At 45.9% G+C, this 23,130-nt stretch overlaps 1 protein-coding gene across 1 annotated transcript in view; it reads right to left on the bottom strand.

Moving 5' to 3' along the window:
• The window catches only part of pnpla7b (patatin-like phospholipase domain containing 7b), a 473,312-nt gene that overhangs the window by 429,819 nt on the left and 20,363 nt on the right, over positions 1–23,130 (bottom strand). The window contains exons 2-3 of the mRNA XM_072488205.1: positions 11,328–11,365; positions 9,704–9,778 (exon numbers count right to left, since the gene is read on the bottom strand). Of these exons, the coding sequence (XP_072344306.1) occupies positions 9,704–9,778; positions 11,328–11,365 (113 nt within the window). The remainder of the gene's footprint in view (positions 1–9,703; positions 9,779–11,327; positions 11,366–23,130) is intronic.

Below are 23,130 nucleotides of genomic sequence, written 5' to 3'. Positions count from 1 at the left end.
GTAATAACCTGCCGCATCGCTTACCATTAATGTTTTTACTTCCCATTTTATTCCTTTTAGTATTACTGGGCCTATTCACTGAGCTCCCCTCAGTCACTGTACCTTGTACTGTCGCCCTTTTTGATTTTTGACTATGGCTTCTCTGCCTTACACTTTCCCCCTTACTACCTTTTGTTTCTGTCCCTGTTTTACTACCTTCCAACTTCCTGAATCGGTTCCCATTCCCCTGCCACATTTGTTTAAACCCTCCCCAACAGCTCTGTTAATTATATATTAATTGTAATTAATTGCATGCAAGCAATGGTCATTAACCAGGAATTCATTTGCTCTCCCACACATCGGAACAGACTGAAACTGTACTTGGTTGGGTGCTGAAGTGCGTGTTTGAAATGTTTATCTCTGCAAATAAAGTTTGCAAGTGTGTAAAGGTTAGCTCTAATTCTAACCGTCACCGCCTGGCTCTCTGGATTACAGCATGGCAGCAGAGAACGAAAGGTGAAGGTTGAAAACCAAGAAACAAATTTCAAGCTGGAAACTAAAATCCTCATTGAAATTGTGGAAAATTATAGAAAACAAGTGCAAATTAAATAAATCAGAGCCCCTTAACAAAACACTCTGATGAGAAACATCAGGTTAAGTAATAATGACATCAGGTGATAAGAATTAAAACAAAAGTCTCATGATTTGACAATTTGCTCACCCTACTTATCAAAGGTAAAAAGTCTTGCTGAGAGCAGGAGGTATGGTGGAAGAGTGTACAAAGCTGATAGAAGAAATGAATGGGAAACATGAAATTTGTACAAAATTAGAATGTGATTTTAATGAGGTACTTTCCATGGATGTAAAGGTATTTTCAAAGACAGAAGTATTTTCATCCTAAATTTATAGACCTGGCAACCAGATTTAGTCTTTATACAATAATACGTAGATAGCAAGGACAAAATGATTATCATTGACAAAATCATGGATAATCAGATAGGGGTCAAACATGGGACAACAGCGATGTTTCTGACTCATATTGGAGGCGAATATGCCAACAACCAACTCAGAGACGTATATGAAAATATGAAGGTCATGGTCACAAATACTACAGCTGAAAGTCCTTTCAGCAACTGACTTTGTGAAAAGAATCATGCAGTGATCAATTATTTACTGTAAAAACATTAGCCGGGCCAGACTGCAAGTGGACGACGACCTGGCATATCCAAAAGAAATACCACAGACCTGGCATGGGCAGTTCATGCAAAGAATTCAGTCCAAGTTGGTGAAGATTATAGTCCCTATCAATTAACCTGTGGGAAAAATCCCAAATTGTCTATTACTCTGTATGTTGCTCTTCCGGCTGTTGAAGGTATTATAATTTAATAAAAGCAAAAATACTGTGGATTCTGGAAATTCGAAATAAAAACAGAAAATGCTGGATAAGAAAATGCCAGACCTGCTGAGTTTATCCAGCATTTTCTGTTTCTATAAATTTTGGTTATTACAATTTGTTGCATTTATTTCTGCAAATTTCAATGCCTTCCATGCAGGGGGACACAGTTTCATCAAAGATCTTAGAGAACAGGGCGGCACAGTGGTTAGCATTGCTGCTTCACGGCACCGAGGACTGGGGTTCGATCCCGGCCCCTTAATTGGAAAATAATTTTTTTTAAAGATCTTCGCGAAAGTTTGGCAAGCACTGTGACATCATACAAGACCATCTAAAACAGAACTTAGTTCAGGAAATCTGATGAGAGGGCAATTGAGACTGGAAAGGCACTACTAAGGTTGTGATTTTAAGACAGTGCTTATCAAACATGGCAATGAAATTATTGCAGTTAGTGTTCATTCTCAAACAATTGGAATTGACAAAATCCCAGACTCTGAGCAGGTGACAGAGTAAAGTGTTCATGTACTTTGTTATGAGGGTTCTGAAATGCAAGAGATCAAGGGCTGGATAGTGTAATGCTGGATCATGACACACAAGAGCTATCACACATTCACAGACCAATTACCCAGAGTGGGTAATTGGGGTGACATGTATTCTAGATGGGTCTATTGAATGGTGGGATGCAACAATTGAGCGATGTGCAGGAACCATATATTGGTTGAATATTCAGGATGATGGCCAAGAAACGAGGTCTATAAACTGGCAGAACAGTGTGAGAGAGTGGAAAGTAAGAAAGCACATTGCAAGTTGTGATAGTGAGTCCAGAAGTGACTGCTGAAAGAATCTCTGATAGTGTTAGCTTGCAGTACTAAACCCAACAGACATAAAAGTGGAAAGAGGCTATAGTTTGAATAAGTTAGACAATTAAAGGGCGTAGAATAACCCCACAGCAGAAAATAAGTAGAAGACATTCTCTTGACTTTGAAGTTTTGGTGGCTGCCAATAAACTTGAGAACGAACAAATAAGAGAGACAAAACAAAGGGAGTCTGATAGTGTGGGTTTGGAATTTATTGTTAAATAAGGTCAACCAACATTGTCACATAGATGAATGTGTACTGAAAAATTCACTGTAGATGGGACTTTAGGCAAAAAATCTGAGGCTAATTGCTAGGGGTTAAGTTGTGAGGAGTTTCAGAGTGATTGTGTGATTCAGATGATAGCGTGAATTCCCACTGCTGGTAAAGTCATCTTAAATTTTTATCCTTTAGTCACATATCCATCAGCGCATAGGTCGATCTAGACAAAAACCATGTTTCTGCAGAGCAATACTTTTCAGGGAGAAGTCTTTCTGGAACTGACCAAAGGAAAGCTATAACCAAATGCATTTATAGCCAGAGTGAAGCATTTTTTCTGAGAGATTAATTTAGCTGAAAATATGTTGCGTTCAACTAAAAGCAGATCCTGCAATGTTTTACAGGTTTCATGAAGGAACATTGATGAGCAACTTCATGGTGTATGTTGACCTCTTACTGGGAGGTACTGAGAAATTTGCAAATTGCACTATTAATAAAGATTGGAAAGAATTTAAAATTGGACGTCAAGTTTGTGTTTTTTTAATATATTGGTTTAGATATTAAGCAAATTCGGTGTGGAATAATTTTAAATCAACAATTCTATTTAGACAGTGTTACTTCCATCGTACTCAGGCCTGCTGACAGAAAGATGCTTTTTCCAAAGAAGAGACAGAGCAATTGTGAAGCTTGATTAGTCAGTTAAACTGGTTGTGCACTCAAGACTGGATCAGGTATAACTTTTTATGTGTTGAAGTTGAGTGCTACAAAGAAACACCGTAAAATAGAGAAGACTTAAGGGCAAATATATATATATTTTTTGTAAATCAGTCTGGATAATTACATATTTAAGTTCCCATCCTTAGGTGACCCATCCATTTTTAGCGATGCTTCACATGCTAATCTTTCTGATGGATATTCTAGTGCAACTGGTTTCATACTATGAGAGCAAGAATCGTTATCCTTTAGATTGGGAAGCGAAGAAAGCAAAAACAGTTGTTAAAAGTACTTTAGCTGATGAAACTCACTTATTGGGGCAGTGAATATAAGATTCTAATTGGCAAACATTTTAAATAAGATTCTGTACATTAACACACGGAGTATAGCATATTAATTGAACGTTATGTAGATAATCATTCACTGTGGGATAATGCGCATTATGAGAAAACTTTATGGATTAGCCTTGCTAAGTTAAACTAACTGGAGGAAAAATAAATCTCAAATTAAATGGGTGGCTGCAAGTTAATATCTGTCAGGCTATTTTACAAAAAGTAATACATGAAATTATTGGGAGTTCTTGAAAAGGGACAACTTGGGATATAATGTTTTGTACAATATATTGGGTTATTTAATTCAATTTGTTTTGATGTGTTGGTTATAAATATAAACTCGACTTCCGGGTGCGGCGATGACCAGCTAGGTCGCACGTTTCGGCAGCTCCCGGTGGAACGGACTTTTGGGCTCTTGATAGGAGCCCCAGCAATTTTAACGGCAAAAAACACTGCTGTAATCCAGAAGGGAATCCCCCCTGGACACGGATGGAAAAAAGAGAGGAAAGTGGCCGGATTGCGGTGGATCCTCTAGAGCAGCGGCCAGGAAGGCAGACACAAAGCAAGATGGCGTCGGAAGGAGGCAGTTTAATATGGGGCCCTGACCAACAAGAGTTCCTGCGGCGTTGCGTGGAAGAACTCAAGAAGGAGATGAAGAAGGAGCTGTTGGCCCCGATATTACAAGCGATTGAGGGGCTAAAGGAGGAGCAAGAGACCCAGGAACAGGAGCTTCGGGTCGTGAAGGCAAAGGCTGCTGAGAATGAGGATGACATACAGGGCCTGGTGGTGAAAACGGAGGTGCACGAGGCACAACAAAAAAGGTGTGTGGAAAGGCTGGAGGTGCTGGAGAATAATGCGAGGAGGAAGAATTTAAGGATTCTTGGTCTTCCCGAAGGTGTAGAAGGGGCGGACGTCGGGGCATATGTGAGCACGATGCTGCACTCGTTAATGGGATCGGAGGCCCCGACGGGTCCGCTGGAGGTGGAGGGAGCCTATCGAGTTATGGCGCGAAGACCGAGGGCTGGAGAAATTCCTCGAGCCATAGTGGTGAGATTTCTCCGATATAAGGACAGAGAGATGGTCCTCAGATGGGCAAAGAAAACTCGGAGCAGTAGGTGGGAGAACGCGGTGATCCGCGTATATCAAGATTGGAGTGCGGAGGTGGCGAGAAGGCGGGCAAGCTTTAATCGGGCCAAGGCGGTGCTGCACAAACGGAAGATTAAATTTGGAATGCTGCAACCGGCAAGACTGTGGGTCACGCATCAAGGGAAACACCACTACTACGAAACGGCAGATGAGGCGTGGACATTTATTGTCGAGGAGAAACTGGAGTGAGTGGGCCATAAAAAGAACGTTTGGGACAAAGTGGGGGGGTGAATATGTGGGATGAAGGGGGGAAAAAGAGGGAAGAGATGACTTCCCAAGTTGTTAATCCTGCGACCCTGTAACTTTTCTCTCTTCCCCATGTCGTGGGGGGGGGGGGGGGGGGGAAGAGCTGAGGGCGCCGGCCATTGGGGGCGGGGCCAAAATGGAAGCGCGGGCTTTGTTCTCGCGCTATGGTAATCACAGCGGGAACAGGTAAGCAGGAAGGAGGGGGCCTCGCACAGTGTGAGCCGAGGTCACGGGGGGAAGCCGAGGTCGGCCAGAGTTTGCTGACTTCTGGGAGCAACATGGGGGGTGCAATTACGCTAGTTTGGGATCTAGCGGGGGGGGGGGGGTTAACTGGGTTGCTGCTGCTGGGGAGAAGGGGGAACTGGTATGGGGGGGCGGGGGTGTGGGAGGGGCGGAGGGGCGCCGCTTGGGGGAGATATGGCTATGTGGGAACCGGGTGAGGAGCTGGATTGAAAAAGGAGATGGCTAGTCGTCAAGGGGGGGTGGGGGGGGGGGGGGGGGGTAAAGAGCCCCCAACCCGGTTGATCACGTGGAATGTGAGAGGGCTGAATGGGCCCATTAAGAGGGCACGGGTACTCGCACACCTAAAGAAACTTAAGGCAGATGTGGTTATGCTTCAGGAGACACATTTGAAACTGATAGACCAGGTCAGACTACGCAAAGGATGGGTGGGGCAGGTGTTTCATTCGGGGCTAGACGCAAAAAACAGGGGGGTGGCCATACTAGTGGGGAAGCGGGTAATGTATGAGGCAAAGACTATAGTGGCGGATAGTGGGGGCAGATACGTGATGGTGAGTGGCAAATTGCAAGGGGAGGCGGTGGTATTAGTGAACGTGTATGCCCCGAACTGGGATGATGCCAACTTTATGAGGCGTATGTTAGGACAAATCCCGGACCTAGAAGTGGGGAAGTTGGTAATGGGTGGAGATTTTAATACGGTGCTGGACCCAGGGCTGGACAGATCGAGGTCCAGGACCAGAAGGAGGCCGGCTGCAGCTAGGGTGCTTAAGGACTTCATGGAGCAGATGGGAGGAGTAGACCCCTGGAGATCTAGTAGACCTAGGAGTGAGGAGTTTTCGTTTTTCTCCTATGTCCACAAAGTTTATTCACAAATAGATTTTTTTGTTTTGGGAAGGGCACTGATCCCAAAGGTGACAGGGACGGAGTACACGGCTATAGCCATTTCGGATCATGCTCCACATTGGGTGGACCTGGAGATAGGGGAAGAAAAACAACAGCGTCCACCCTGGAGAATGGACATGGAATTATTGGCAGATGAGGGGGTGTGTTTAAGGGTGAGGGGGTGTACTGAAAGGTACTTGGAACTTAATGATAATGGGGAGGTACAGGTGGGAGTGGTCTGGGAGGTGCTGAAGGCAGTGGTTAGAGGGGAGATGATATCTATTAGCGCACATAAAGGAAAGCAGGAGTGTAGGGAAATGGAGCGGTTGTTGAAAGAACTTCTGAGGGTGGACAGACAATATGCGGAGGCACCGGAGGAGGGACTGTACAGGGAAAGGCAAAGGCTACATGTAGAATTTGACTTGTTGACTACGGGTAATGCAGAGGCACAATGGAGGAAGGCACAGGGTGTACAGTACGAATACGGGGAGAAGGCGAGCAGGTTGCTGGCCCACCAACTGAGGAAAAGGGGAGCAGCGAGGGAGATAGGGGGGGGTGAGAGATGAGGAGTGAGAGATGGAGCGGGGAGCGGAGAGAGTGAATGGAGTGTTCAAGGCATTTTACGAAAGATTATATGAAGCTCAGCCCCCGGATGGGAAGGAGAGAACGATGTGCTTTCTGAATCAGCTGGAATTTCCTACGGTGGAGGAGCAGGAGTGGGTGGGACTAGGAGCACAGACTGAGACGGAGGAAGTGGTGAAAGGGATTGGGAGCATGCAGGCGGGGAAGGCCCCGGGACCAGACGGATTCCCAGTTGAATTCTATAGGAAATATATGGACTTGCTGGCCCCGCTACTGATGAGAACCTTTAATGAGGCGAGGGAAAGGGGGCAGCTGCCCCCGACTATGTCAGAGGCAACGATATCGCTCCTCCTAAAGAAGGAAAAAGACCCGCTGCAATGCGGGTCCTACAGGCCCATTTCCCTTCTGAATGTGGACGCTAAGATTCTGGCCAAGGTAATGGCAATGAGGATAGAGGATTGTGTCCCGGGGGTGGTTCATGAGGACCAAACTGGGTTTGTGAAGGGGAGACAGCTGAATGCTAATATACGGAGGCTGCTAGGGGTAATGATGATGCCCCCAACAGAGGGGGAAGCGGAGATAGTGGTGGCGATGGATGCCGAGAAAGCATTTGATAGAGTGGAGTGGGATTATTTGTGGGAGGTGCTGAGGAGATTTGGTTTTGGGGATGGGTATATCAGGTGGGTACAGTTGCTGTATAGGGCCCCGATAGCGAGCGTGGTCACGAATGGACGGGGGTCTGACTATTTTCGGCTCCATAGAGGGACGAGGCAGGGATGTCCTCTGTCCCCGTTATTGTTTGCACTGGCGATTGAACCCCTGGCCATAGCATTGAGGGGTTCCAGGAAGTGGAGGGGAGTACTCAGGGGGGGGGGGGGAGAGAAGAACACCGGGTATCTCTGTATGCGGATGATTTGTTGCTATATGTGGCGGACCCGGCGGAGGGGATGCCAGAGATAATGCGGATACTTGGGGTGTTTGGGGATTTTTCAGGGTATAAACTGAACATGGGGAAAAGTGAGTTGTTTGTGGTGCATCCAGGGGAGCAGAGCAGAGAGATAGAGGATTTACCGTTGAGGAAGGTAACAAGGGACTTCCGGTACTTGGGGATCCAGATAGCCAAGAATTGGGGTACATTACACAGGCTTAATTTAACGCGGTTGGTGGAACAGATGGAGGAGGACTTTAAGGGATGGGACATGGTGTCCCTGTCATTGGCGGGTAGGGTGCAGGCGGTTAAAATGGTGGTCCTCCCGAGATTCCTTTTTGTGTTTCAGTGCCTCCCGGTGGTGATCACGAAGGCTTTTTTCAAAAGAATCGAGAAGAATATTATGAGTTTTGTGTGGGCTGGGAAGACCCCGAGAGTGAGGAGGGAATTCTTGCAGCGTAGTAGTGACGGGGGGGGCTGGCACTACCGAGCCTAAGTGAGTACTACTGGGCCGCCAATGTTTCAATGGTGTGTAAGTGGATGGGAGAAGGGGAGGGAGCGGCGTGGATGAGATTGGAGAGGGCGTCCTGCAGGGGGACTAGCCTACAAGCAATGGTGACGGCACCGTTGCCGTTCTCACCAAAGAAATACACCACAAGCCCAGTGGTGGTGGCTACATTGAAAATTTGGGGGCAGTGGAGACAGCATAGGGGAAGGACGGGAGCTTCGGTGCGGTCTTCGATAAGAAACAATCATAGGTTTGTTCCGGGGAGAATGGATGGGGGATTTGGAGCATGCCAAAGAGCTGGGGTAGTACAACTGAGAGATCTGTTTGTAGATGGGACGTTTGAGAGTCTGGGAGCGCTGACAGAAAAATATGGGTTGCCCCAAGGGAATGCATTTCGGTACATGCAATTGAGGGCTTTTGCGAGGCAACAGGTGAGGGAATTCCCGCAGCTCCCGACGCAGGAGGTGCAGGATAGAGTGATCTCAGAGACAAGGGTGGGGGATGGTAAGGTGTCGGACATATACAGGGAAATGAGGGACGAGGGGGAGATCATGGTAGATGAGCTGAAAGGGAAATGGGAAGAAGAACTGGGGGAGCAGATTGAGGAGGGGCTGTGGGCTGATTCCCTACGTAGGGTAAACTCATCGTCCTCGTGTGCCAGGCTAAACCTGATACAATTTAAGGTGTTACACAGGGCGCATATGACTGGAGCACGGCTTAGTAAATTTTTTGGGTAGAGGATAGGTGTGCGAGATGCTCGAGAGGCCCAGCGAATCACACCCACATGTTCTGGTCATGCCCGGCACTACAGGGGTTCTGGGTGGGGGTGGCAAAGGTGCTTTCGAAGGTGGTGGGGGTCCGGGTCGAACCAAGCTGGGGGTTGGCTATATTTGGGGTTGCAGAAGAGCCGGGAGTGCAGGAGGCGAGAGAGGCTGACGTGTTGGCCTTTGCGTCCCTAGTAGCCCGGCGCAGGATATTGTTAATGTGGAACGAAGCCAAACCCCCGGGTGTGGAGACCTGGATAAACGACATGGCAGGCTTTATAAAGTTAGAACGGATTAAGTTTGTGTTAAGGGGTTCGGCTCAGGGGTTCACCAGGTGGTGGCAACCGTTCGTCGATTACCTCACAGAAACATAGAGGGAACGGGGGGGGGGGGGGGGGGGAGGAATCGAACGGACTCTCAGAGATGTTATTGTATATGTATAATATGCACAGGTATTTGTTATAGGTAATTGTATATTGGATTGTATTTTTGGAGAGTATTTATTTTGGACAAGGCAGTTGCCATTCAGTTTTGTTTTTGTTTATATATTATTTATTTATTTGTTTAAAACTGGCCACTGTTATTTATATTGCTCTATTGTTGTGTAAAAGAAACACTACGTACTGTTATGTTTGGCCAAAAATCTTGAATAAAATATATTTTTTTAAAATATATATATAAACTCTAGTTATTATTTCAAAGATAGAATGGAATCTGTTAATTGTATATTAATGCTATTTAAACATATGCAGGCAGTGGGCATGGAATTCACTTATGGTCCTATAATATAGGAACAGACTGAAAGTGCATCTTTGAAATATGCATCGCTTTAAATAAATGCTTATAAAGTGTAAAGATTTGCTCCAGTTCTATCCTACATAGGCTGGCTTTCTGGATTAGGCAGTTTTTACTTACCATGGTGGTCTGAATTTTCTCCTCCATAAACTGTTGCACTAATGCAGGAAGGTCCCCACTGATTTGTACCCCAACCTGTGACACAAAGTGAAAAATATTTATAAAAATAAATTTATCATGCGTTTTATTAATTTCAATTTTTTCAATAATTGAGCAGAAAGACACTTTATCACCAATAGATTATGACTGGTGGCATTTTTCACTGGACTTACTATCTTTTTTTGCAGTTTCTTTATTTACACATTCCTCTCCAGAGCCCAGTTAACATCTATTTAAGGCAGGTGATTGGTAACAAATGAACTAGGGCAACATCAAAAAACCTGTATTTATAGATGTGCTTGTGTTCTTAAGAGTCCTACTGGACTCAAAACATCAACTGTTTTTCTCTTGTCAAAGATGCTGCCACTCCTGCTGAGCTTTTCCAGCATTTTCTGTTTGTATTGTATTTGTACAGCAGCATTTCCATAGTCAGAACATCTAGAAATGCTTCACAGCCATTTAAATACTTTTTAAAATGTAGACAATATTATGCAGGCAAACACAGTCAACTTATGCTTCACAACGTTTCTCAGAAGCAATGATATAAATGGGCAGTTTCCCTGATTTAGGGATGTGGGTTGAAGCATAGCCAAATGTGAAAGGACAATAATCATAAGCACCATTGGTGACAACTCTAGAAATGAGGAACTGCAGATTCAGGAAGTTAAAAGTCAAGTTTCTTCATAATCACAAGTCCAACATGGAGGCAATCTGTTGCCGCAATTCCAGCAACAACAACAAAAAACAACCAAGGAAGTTGCTTTTTCATTGCTTCTCCTAATTTTAGAGCATCGCTTCGCACATTCCTATTGACTTAGAATAGGGTGACCAGATTTTCAAAACCCAAATCCGTGACACAAAAGCTGTGGGAAGGTGGCACTCTGTGATGATTGGGTCACCAATGGCAGGGGTCTGGGGGAAGGGGGGAGCTAAAGGTGGGAGGTCATGGGATGACATCACCTAGAATATGTCCAGCAAGATTTGGCAACCCTCTCCACGAGCCATCATTTAGAAGGTGGCATCAGTAATGGAGCCATTGGCACCAAAATGGTACTAACAACTTCCTTGGAGACATCAAGGGAAGGGGGGGGGCTGCATACAATGCAATGCGATGGGTGTTTACAGGAAGAAGGATGAAATTTCACACAAATATTCTTCCCCCCACCAGACTGAGTTTATATTTGACAAAAAAGGGAACAGTCAAATCCAGGACATTTGAACTATTTGTAGGAAATTATCTGGACACTGGGACATTTAATGAAAAATCTGGACTATCTTGGCAAAACCACGATGTCCGGTCACCCTAAACAGGTAGTCCAGGAGATACATGCTCCCTGGGTTAACACCACTACAATAGCCTTGGGCTCTCACAGATAAAATATTCTACAAAATTCTCAAAACATGCCTGGTTCTATTTACAGCAAACTTACATGCAGTGTTAACATACTGTGTATGAGCCAATCATAGCAAGTAAGTCTACTCCCCCAGGATACATAACAGATAATTGCATGCTCGGAGTCGAAAAGATGCTACAAGCTCTGCAGTTACGATGCATGTTGAATAAGTAGAAAAACAGATAAATTACCTCTGAGCTTACACAGCCATCTGGTTCTTTCAACACATCTAGAGCAATCAAACAGAAAGGAGAGTTGTGAATTGGTTGTGAACAAAACAAAGTTATATAGCGCTGACAGTAACCTAAAAGAAAAGGTACAGTACAAAGGCAGTATAATCTACACGTTTTGAAAACACATTTACCCCTTTCATTTATCAGGTATTCCAGCAAAGATTTACTTATGAACATTTCTAAGACAAAGTGTTGTCACTTCCGTGGTCCATGCAATAAACATTATTGTTTACTGCCCCCAATTATGGCAGTCTTTCACTCAGTTCTCCTTTGCATTGCACTGTTTCACTCCAGCTAGTTTATCTTGCCAGTTTCTAAACTGAAGAAAGCAACTCACCATGGGGATAAAGCTCCTCTGGCAACTTTGTGTGCAGGCCTAGACAATGAGCAGTGATGGGATATTTGGCTATAGGAGTAGCTCAGCCGAGCCTGTCTGCACACAACATGTTTTCAAATCAGAAGTCCAATTTAAGGCCGCAATACCTGCCCTCCTTGTTAACTGGGCACACTGGGGATCAAAACAAGATTATCCCATACAACTCAAAGTAAGAGCAGAAGCTCAGAGCCATCGGAGAATCTCAGAACACTGCACAGTAAAAGAGCCCAGATTGATTCACATCATTTGCAACAGAACCTTTTTTTAAATTGAAGCATGTTTTCATGAATTAACAAAAGCAAGCACTCCATAGCGCCAGTTAAAATAGGCAAATCTTTTATACCCATTTCTTTACGTTTCTAATAGGAAAAACAAATACTATTTTCTGCCAACTCACACAGAACTAAAAGGATGCCATGTGACTTCAGTGTCACATGCTGCAAAGCTGTTACATGCCCCATAAAACAGAAACATTCAGCAAAAATAGATGTGGCTACAGTGACATTATTTTAGCCTCCTGAACTAATTCTAGTACAACAGATCTAATTTATTCGCAATGCAGGTAAAAACATCGACCACCATTCAGCAACCAAGGAAACAAGGCTCTCACAAACCCGGAGGAAATCCACGCACACAGGGAGTAAATGGAAACTTCACACACACACACACACACACACAGATACCCACACCCAGAATTGAACCAGAGTTTCTGCTAACCACTGTGCCGATCATACTTATTAAACAACACCATAGAAACCATTACAGGGGTAGATTGTGCGTGCATCAGGTGACAGATTGCAATTGTTACAACTGGGACAAAGTGTTCCTTCTATATCCTCACCCTCATCCTTTAAAGAAATAAACCACGTCTCAAATTCAGCAAATATTTCGTGGAAAGGTTAGTGACTTATTATAGAAAGAGATAATGCTCATTGGTGTACACATTACACAAAAAAGCTAAGATGTAGGAGCAGACGTCGGCCATTTGGCCCATTGAGTCTGCTCCACCATTCAATAAGATTATATCTGATCCGATAGAATACTCAACTCCACTTTTGAATACTCAATCCCCAAAACCTTTGATTCTCTTACTGATTAGAAATCTGTCGTGAACATACTTTACGACCCAATCTCTCCAGCTTCCACAGATTCACTACCCTCAGAGAAGAAATTCCTCAAGGAAGTTGCCTGGGCTGGAGCATTTGAACTATGAAGAGAGGCTGGTTCGGCTGGGGTCCTCAGAGCAGAGAAGGCTGAGGGGGACTTGATTGAGGTGTACAAAATTCTGAGAGACATAGACAGGGTAGATAGGAAGGAACATTTCCCCTTAGTAGAGGAGCCGGGGCATAGATTTAAGGGCAGGAGATTGAATGGGGATTTAAGGGTTTTTTTTCACCCTGAAGATGGTGGGATTCTGGAACTCAGTGCTTGATTGGGTAGTAGGCGCAGGAACCCACACAACATTTAAGAAGCATTTAGATGAGCACTTGAAACATAGTATACAAGGCTATGATGGGTCGAAGGGCCTCTTTTTGTGCTGTAAAATCCTATGTCTCTATCTCAATCTTCTATGAGCAATGCCTTAGTCTGAGATTATGCCTTCTGGTCCTAGACTCTCCCACAAGGGGAAACAACCTCTCAACATCTACCCCCTCAAACTCCCTGAGAATCCTATATGTCGCAATAAGGTCACCTCCCATTCTTCTAAACTCCAATGAGTACAGGCCCAACCTACTCAACCTCTCCTCATCAGAAAATCCCTTCATACCTGGGTTCAACCTAGTGAACCTTCTCTGGACTGCCTCCCATCAGAAGGGGACCAAAACTGTTCTTGGGAGAGAATAAACTGAATTTCCTAGTAATTGATTGCACATTCTAGTGGCATCACAAACATCTAATTACATTAAGAGCACAGATCAGCCACTCCTATACAATCAGCTGCTCTGGTGCAATGCAATTAATCCAAACATGAAGGCATTAAATCTGAAGCCAGTCACACCAGAATGGGAACAAAAAGAACAGACTTGCATTTAACACTATTTTTCATAACTTCAAAGATCTTCACCGTCAATTGTGCACTATTAAAGTGTAGCCATTCACTTGGCTAGACGGCTGATTTGTGATGCAGAGCCAGGCCAGCAGCGTGGATTCAATTCCTGTACCAGCCGAGGTTATTCATGAAGGCATGACTTCTCAACTTTGCCCCTCACCTTGAGATGTGGTGATCCTCAGGTTAAACCACTACCAGTCAGCTCTCCCCCTCAAAAGGGGAAAGCAGCCTATGGTCATCTAGGACGATGGCGACTTTACCTTTGGGCAGAACGGTTAGCACTGTTGCTTCACAGCGCCAGGAACCCGGGTTCAATTCCCGGCTTGGGTCACTGTCTGTGCGGAGTCTGCACGTCCTCCCAGTGTCTGCGTGGGTTTCCTCCGGGTGCTCCAGTTTCCTCCCACGAGTCTCGAAAGACGTGCCTGTTAGGTGAATTGGAAATTGAATTCTCCCACCGTGTACTTAAACAGGCGTCGGAGTGTGACGACTAGGGGATTTTCACAGTAACTTCATTGCAGTGTTAATGTAATTCTACTTGTGACACTAATAAAGATTATTATTAATTGTAGGAAATGTGACAGCCATAAGTCCTGTGGTGGTTCAGTGGTTAGCACGTTGCCTCACAGAGCCAGGGACCCAGGTTCGATTGCAACCTTGGGTGACTATCTGTGTGGTGTTTGCACGTTCTCCCAGTGTCTGTGTGGGTTTTCTCCGGGTACTCTGGTTTCCTCCCACAGTCCAAAGATGGGCAGGCTAGGTGGAGTGACCATGCTAAATTGCCTCTTAGAGTCCAAAGATGTGTAGGTTAGGTTGCAGGGATGGGATGGGGAAGTGGGCCTAGGTAGAGTGCTCTTTCGGAGAATCGTGCAGACTCACTGGGCCAAATGGCCTCATGCACTGGAGGGATTCTATGATTCTAGGAAATAGCAATGACCAGACATTGTATTTTTTTAAATTAGGTTAGTTGAGGGTTACATAGGGGCCCTCGACACCAGAAAGAACTCACTGTTCTTTTTCAAATAGTGCCACAGAATCATTTAGATGGTCTTGATCCAAATGGAAATCTAGACTTACATTGCAAAAGTCTCTCCCTCTTTCTTAGCTACAAGGCTCTCATGCGGAGTGAGTTTGACTGTATTAATCCAGCTCCTTGTGGGTACAAGTATATGGTACAAATGACTATAACTTAACCACAATGATGGCAACAAAGATAAAGGTCGGGAGCTGTTCTTCTATGATGAGGGAGGCACGAGAGCCTACACAATGCTAACACTGGGAGGAAAAACTCAAAAGGTATTTAATTCCGGAGAAAAATAAACACCCTCGTCTGGAGGACTAATGTTACATTAAATACATTTATTCATTAAGTGACTTATGTAACACTGACAGACAGCCATAACAAATTTAAATATTAGATTAAGAAATCAGCCAACTTTTTCGAATTACTGTTCAAATTGTTAACAATCACTAACAACACATGAACTAATATTTATTTAACCAGGTGTATTTTGGTCAAAATAGATTTGAAAAATAAATATGAAAAGTCCTTCCTCTAACCTCAGGAAGGTTTGTTTTCAGGGACTGACTCTGCTCTCTTGCGGTTCCAAATTAGCACCCTGATTGCATTATCGATTAATCGTCTTAGGCACTTATGCTTCCTAATTCTTTCAAAATCAGGATCATTTTAAATCCGGATAAGTAAGCCTGTGCCAATTCAAAAGGGCAGGAGGGTTTAGATGTACAGTTTACATATATTCACCAGAGGGTGGTGAGTCTGTGGAACTCATTGCTGCGGAGGCCAAATCACGGCGTGTCTTTAAGGCAGACATGGATAGGTTCTTGATTAATGAGGGGATCAGGGGTTATGGGGAGAAGACAGGAGAATGGGGATGAGAAAAATATCAGCCATGATTGAATGGCGCAGGAGACCCGATGGGCCGAGTGGCCTAATTCTACTCCGGTGTCTTATGGTTGTATTTTTCCAATGTTACGACATCTGTGAAAAACATATGGTTCGAAGTTTCTTCCAGCTTGCCCAGAAGTTCAAAATGGTGACCGCAGATCAGATCTAATTGAGTGAGTGAAAGGAGAGGATTCTAAACACTGGAGGTAGAAGTCCAATTTGAACTGCAGTTCCTTCTAGTTTACTACATAGAACATATAGTGCAGAAGGAGGCCATTAGGCCCATCGACTCTGCACCGACCCACTTAAGCCCTCACTTCCACCCTATCCCGTAACTCAATAACCCCTCCTAACCTTTTGGGGCACTAAGGGCAATTTAGCATGGCCAATCCACCTAATCTGCACATCTTTGGACTGTGGGAGGAAACCCACGCAGACACGGGGAGAACGTGCAGACTCCGCACAGACAGTGACCCAGCGGGGAATCGAACCTGGGACCCTGTGAAGCCACAGTGCTATCCGCTTGTGCTACTGTGCTGCACATTACTACTTTGACACCCAAGTTTAAAGCAAGAAGCTTTTTAATAACAAAAGATGCCAGCCATTTTGATTTTAAAAATCTTCAAATGTTCATTCGAACTTATGAATTTAATTTCTAATTCTCTCCAGAATTTGATCAACCACCACTGCTCTCAATGAAGAGGTATGTAACGAGAGGCTGTACAGAAGGCAATACAGCTATCTAGTAACTGCAATTTATTTATTTGGATGTTATATCTCTCAGAATTAGAAAAAAACCCTGTCTTTCGCAGCACGCACATCACGTCAGCAGTAATGCCCAACAGCAACTGGTTCCATAATCTTAGGGAGCAGTCCAAGAATTTTGTCAGTTCACAAATAAAACATATTACTTACACCAACGTCCTGGTGCACCTCCACCCACCCGACACACCCTCAACCATTCAGCTTGCTCGATTCTTTTTCTCTGAAGAGATGGTTAGACAAGTGTTCATTTTGTTACAGCACCCTGTGATAGTGTGCGTCAATTCCAGCCCCACAGGCCCCGGAGTCCCAACAAAGGTGAATTAAACAATAATTCAGATGTTTCACGATCTTTGACACTTGACTGCTCCAATGACTTAAAGGCACCAGATTTGCAAGTGAAACACAAAAAACACTGTGTATTTGTAACATCAATAGAGATAAAAGATGCAATGATCATAGCTAATCTATTACTTTTAGCCCCTTTCTGTCCCACCCTCACACAACTAACTGTTGGGCACTGGGTTACGGCGATAGGTTGGGAACTTGGGCCTAGGTAGAGAGCTCTTTCAAAGGGTAGGTGAAGACTTGATGGGCTGAAAGTCCTCCTTCTGCACTGTAGGGATTCTATGATTTGAACCCCACTCCAAATACCAGCTCTATGCAGGAAATACTTTTATCTGAATTTATTCTTGTGATGTGGGTGATGCTAACTGGCGAAGCTACATTTACAGTGGCTGGTGGCCCTTCTCCTTCAGCCACTGGGGTCCTTGTGGTGGTGGGTGCTTTGTAAAGAATTTCCAGGACATAAAGCCACTGACAATGCTACCAGCAAACGTAGGACAGTCATCTCCTGCAAGATGAATAAATTAGTTTTTAGATTAACATTGAAACCAAAAAAGGTCGATACCAGGATCCAATTGCAATGGGCACCATGAGACAAACCAGAGCCCATCATGGTGGAAGAGCAACTGCTTCCAGGGTTTCTTTAGTTCATCTTTGCCCAGTGATGCCCCACCAGCATGGAGGTCAGAACGGTGCTCTATGAAGTCCCGAAATACACTGTCTAGGGTTACAAATAAAGAATGCTCCTCCAACTTTATTTCAGTCATTAATAATAATGATAATAATAATATCACTTATTGTCACAAGTAGGCTTCGATGAAGTTACTGTAAAAAGCCCATAGTCGCCACATTCTGGCGCCTGTTCGGGGAGGCCGGTATGGGAATTGAGCCCACGCTGCTGGCATTGTTCTGCATTACAAGGCAGCTACTTAGCCCACTGTGCTAAACCAGCCCCATTATTGGCAGCAGCTCTCCCTCAAGATGAGGATATCGTCTACTCAGGGTCACCAGTTTCTGCTGTGGGTCGTCAAGTAACTGAACTAGCCAATTCCTAACCTAAAAATTATTGGGCACAATAGGGCGGGATGCCCCGCCAGTTTTTTTGGGGTCCAAAGTGCAGAATTTGCTTCCTTCCCTTCCCTGCTGCCACTCTATCTCACCATTATAACATCGTGACTCAAAGTGTGATACAGCTTGAGCTACAGATTGTTGCCATTTTGAATGATTGGCATAGCAAGCTCCGCAGTCATTCATGTCAATTTATTCCAGCGTCATATACCTGAAGGCATTCTCCAAATTTGCAAAGATAGCATCTATAGTTGTACTGTGTGATGGTGTTCCTGTTTAGCTGGGTACAGAATTGAACTCTCACACATGCAGGATTGAAATCCTAGTTATAACAGCCAAAATAAGAAACTGTACTTGAAAGCATGTTTGCTCTCACTCGAGTTGAAAACATTAGGCACACCTTTCAGAACCCGATAAACCCCGCAGAAAGTCCATGGCCTACGATTTCCAGGGTGGTGTGCATATTTCAACTACAGTAGCAGACTAGCCCAGAAAAGAAGCAAGAGTAAAAGGCTAAATATTATAAAATGATGCACGTCAACCCATGAAAGACAGTGGAAACAAGCAGTGGAACAGTCAACATGTATGGACACGGTTGAAGTCTCAGACCTGTACCCTTCATCTCTTAATTCCGAGGTTAAAGGGCAGGAACCCAAAACGTTGACTGCTCTCTGCAAGAATTCTGACATCTGTTGTGTACCTTCCCACAAGTGTGGCAAGAAGACGCTCATATCCACAAGTCCCCTGCACATCAAGTTCCTAACCTCAATTCTGCAACTCTGAAATAGCAAACGTCTAGTTCATTTCCAAGGAGAGGGAAATCCCCTCGGGTTGCTCTCAGCATTTCAAGCACTGATTACTTGAGACAACAGTAGTTCATGAAGGCCCTGCCTTCTCAACCTTTCCCCTCGCCTGAGGTGTGGCTACTGTCAGGTTAAACCAGCCTGTGGTCATCTGGGACTCTGGCGACTTTACACTTGAGACAAAAAGAAATGGAAGGACGCTTTTTAAAAAAAGAATCAAGGCTCACAATGTGAAAGCGAGGCACTGGAGCAACCAGCTCTTGCAAGAAATAAACACCGTGAAGGGAGAAGAAAAATCTTAAAAGAACATTGCACAAGAAATGCATTTTTGTTTTGAAAAATATTTTTATTCCAATTTCAACATCCAGTAGGTCCCCCGTCAGCCAAGGCACAGGGTGGAGAAACTGCTCTCCACCCCAACAGGGCCCGCCTGAGAGCAATCAGCGAGGCGAAGGCTGAAACATCTGCCTCGCACCAATCTACACCTCCGGCCGGTCCGACACCCCGAATATGGCTGTCAGGGGACCTGGGTCAACATCTAGGTGCAAAACCCCCGAGACGGTGATGAAAACTGCCCTCCAGAACCTTTCCAACTTCAGGCAGGACCAGAACATATGCACATGATTAGCAGAACCCCTCCCGCACCGCTCACAAATGTCCTCTGCACTCTCTAACAGCTGGCTCATCCTTGACTTCATCAGGTGGGCTCTCCTGTACATCAAATTCAACTGCATCAGCCCCAGCCTCGCACTCGAGGTCGAGGCATCCACCCTCTCACACCACAATCTCTCCTCCAATGCCGCCCCAACTACTTTTCCTACTTAGCCTTGATCCCCTCCATGAACACTTTGTTCTCCTCCAAAATCCTCCCCTAAATCGCCACAACGACCCTCCTCTCCAACAGGCCCTCTCGGGAAGGTCAGAAGAACATTCCTGCAAGCTCCCACACCTACATGTACCGCGCCAGGCCAAACTTCTCATTCACCTCCTCCAAACTCGCAAACCGCAAACTTCTCATTCACCTCCTCGAAACTCGCAAACCGCAAACTTCTCATTCACCTCCTCGAAACTCGCAAACCGCAAACTTCTCATTCACCTCCTCGAAACTCGCAAACCGCAAACTTCTCATTCACCTCCTCCAAACTCGCATACTGCAAACTACTCATTCAACTCCTCCAAACTCGCATACCGCAACCTTCTGATTCACCTCCTCCAAACTCGCATACCGCAACCTTCTCATTCACCTCCTCCAAACTCGCATACTGCAACCTTCTCATTAAACTCCTCCAAACTCCCCTGATCGGCATCACCCTTGACCCAGCTCCCATCTAAAGTGCTGCCGGAACTGCCTCCAAATCTTCAGCGTGGCTACCACCACCGGACTTCCCTGGATCCAGTGGGAGGGGTGCCGTTGCCAGCGCCCACAACCCCAATTCCCTTGATGAACCCGCCTCCATCCTTACCCACAAAGCCCCCGCCTCCCTGTTCCAACCCCGTACCTTCTCTGCATTTACCGCCCAGTAATAGTACATCAAATTCGGGAGGCCTAGCCCGCCTGACTGCCGCCCCTCTGCAGTATCACCTTCACCTTCTTTAGCCTGGCCACCTTCCTAGCCCAGACAAATTAAGAAATCAGCCTATCCACTCCCTTGAAAAACACCTCAGACAAGACGATCATTAGGCACTGAAACAAAAACAAAAACCACGGGAAGATGTTCATCTTCACCGCCTGTATCCGGCCTGCCAACAATAGAAGAAGATTATCCCACCTCAACAAATCAGCCTTCGCCCACCCCACCAAACTTGTGAAATTCAACTTCCAAAGACCTACGCAGTTCCGAGTCACCTGCATCACCAGATACCTAAAGTGCGACACTGCCACACAAAATGACAACGACCCTACTCCAACCCTGGAGAGGAAACTATACAATATTCGCTGTTCCCCAAGTTCAGCTTATACCTGGAGAACGTCTCAAATCTTTGAAGCTAACTCATTATGTCCCCCACCAAGGAGCCCCGCTCCAAAATATGTAACAGCAAATCATCCGCATACAAGGACACCCTACGCTCTTCCCGCACCCCCCTCCCCACCCTCACTATCCCCCTTCACAACTCCATGCCCCTAGCGTAATAGCCAAGGGCTCCATTGCAAACAGAATGGAGAGGACATGGGGCATCCCTGCCTTGTTTTCCGGTGCAATAGAAAATACCCTGAATTAATATCATTGGTGCACACGCTCGCGATCGGCTCCATATACAGCAACTTCACCCATGCCACTAATTTCGGCCCAATGCCAAACTTTTCCAACACTGCAATCAGATAACTCCACTCCACCCAATCAAATGCTTTCTCCTCATCTAATGCCCCCACCACTACCACCTCCAACTCCCTTCCCTCTGCCACAGAAAGCGCCACATTCAGCAGCCGCCTCACATTTGATGACAACTGCCTGCCCTTAATGAATCCCGTCTAATCCTCCCCAATCACCCTCAGCAGACATACCTCAACGCAAGCAACTTTGCCAACATCCTGCCGTCTACATTCAGTAGATTTTGGCCTGTATGACCCACACTCCCACCATTTCCTTATCCTTCTTTAGCAGCAACGAGATGGAGGCCTGTCCCATCATTTCCGGCAAAACCCCCCTAACCATCGCATGCTCAAACATTTCCACCAACAACGGCACCAGCTTATCCTTAAACCTATTGTAAAATTCCACCTGGAACCCATCCGGCCATGCTGCCTTCCCCATCTGCATCTTTCCGACTGTCACCTTCACTTCCTCTACCCCCACGGACTCCTCCAATTCACCCAGCCTCGGGCATTCTAACCTCCCCAAAAACTCCCCTCTTCTCCCACTCGTCCTCTGGTGGCTCCGACTTATACAAGTCCGTAAAAAACCCGTCAAACATGTCGTTACTCCGCTCCGGGGCCACCACCAGCTCACCCGTCCTATCCCGAATTATCTTCCTTGGTTTGCCTACGGAGCTGACCTGCCAACATACGACCTCCATACTCATAGACAGCCCACTTTGTCCTTCTCCGCTGATGCATCGCTTTCCCTGTGGACAGAAGGTCGAACCTCGCCTGCAACTCCTTTCTCTTCGTCAGGAGCCCCGTGCCAGGTCCCCCAGACAAACAAAGAAATCAACCTGTCCAGCCACTGGAAAAATGCCTTAGACAAGACCGGCAGGCACTGGAACAAAAACAAAAATCACGGTAAGATGTTCATCTTCACCGCCTGCACCTGCCCGTGTACCTCCAAAATCTCTATCAACCGTTGGCATCCCTCCCTATCCACCTTTAGCTTTAAACAAAATCACCTCCCCACTGCCTTCAGAGCCTCCAAACAATCTCCAGCTAGACCTGCCCAGTACAGTTAAACCCCCACATACTCCCCCATCACCGTCCCCATTTTATCACAAACACCGGTCCGCCAACAATCCCACATCCAGCCTGGCTTCAGAGCTAACCCGTTCTCCAGTAACACATCCATCGAAGAGCAGCATGACGGCGCAGTGGATAGCACTGCTGCCTCATGGCACTGAGGACCCGGGTTCGATCCCGGCCCAGGGTCACAGTCTGTGTGGAGTTTGCACATTCTCCCCGTGTTTGCGTGTGTTTCGGCCCCACAACCCAAAGATGTGCAGTGTAGGTGGATTGACCATGTTAAATTGCCCCTTAATTGGAAAAAATGAATTGGGTACTCTAAATTTTTTTTAAAACATCCATCCAATGTGAAGCATGACCCAAAATCATAATTGCCGAATACTCAGGCATCAGCCAACACCGCCTTCCCCACCACAAAAAAGTCAGTCCTCGAGAACAGCTTGCGCACTGGGGAATAGAACGAACACTCCCAATCCCTCGGGTGTAAAATATCCCCCGCCTCATAATGCCAACCAAAGCCATCGCAACCCCCCTTACCCCAGACCCTGCCCATCTGGTCGGACCCACACCATCCTTTTGTTACCGTCAACCCCACCACCTCCCTTCCCTTCCCAGAATCTCCTCATCCACTTCCTCTTGCAAACACCTCACCCAGTACAGATTCCCTCCCCCCATCATTCACACCTCCCAGGTCCATCAAGCCTGCACGACCAGGCTCCAATGACTGCGGCCCCTACACCTACCATATTCCCATTCACGAGCCAACCTTCATTTGCTAGCGCGGTGACCCCTGCCAGGGGCCCCTCCCTCCCACACCCTTAACAACCCAGACCCCCCCCCCCCCCCCCCCCGCAAAGCCCAGAAACCCTCCAGCCCCTCCACCCAACACTCCCACCCAAAGCCAACTCCAACCACCCAGCTATACAGACATAGTGGGGAGTCGACATCCAAACAGAAAAGAAAACACACATATAAAGAGTAGAAAATCCAAGAAAAAATGCTCCCAGCCCACACCGTCCAAGTCCAAATCCCAAATCTAAGCTCAGTCCCTGCTCTTCAGACT

Source organism: Scyliorhinus torazame, chromosome 22, assembly GCF_047496885.1.
Source record: "Scyliorhinus torazame isolate Kashiwa2021f chromosome 22, sScyTor2.1, whole genome shotgun sequence".
Taxonomy (NCBI): Eukaryota; Metazoa; Chordata; class Chondrichthyes; order Carcharhiniformes; family Scyliorhinidae; genus Scyliorhinus; species Scyliorhinus torazame.
Note: the sequence above shows the minus strand (reverse complement) of the source record. Positions and strands in the feature narration are given on the sequence as shown.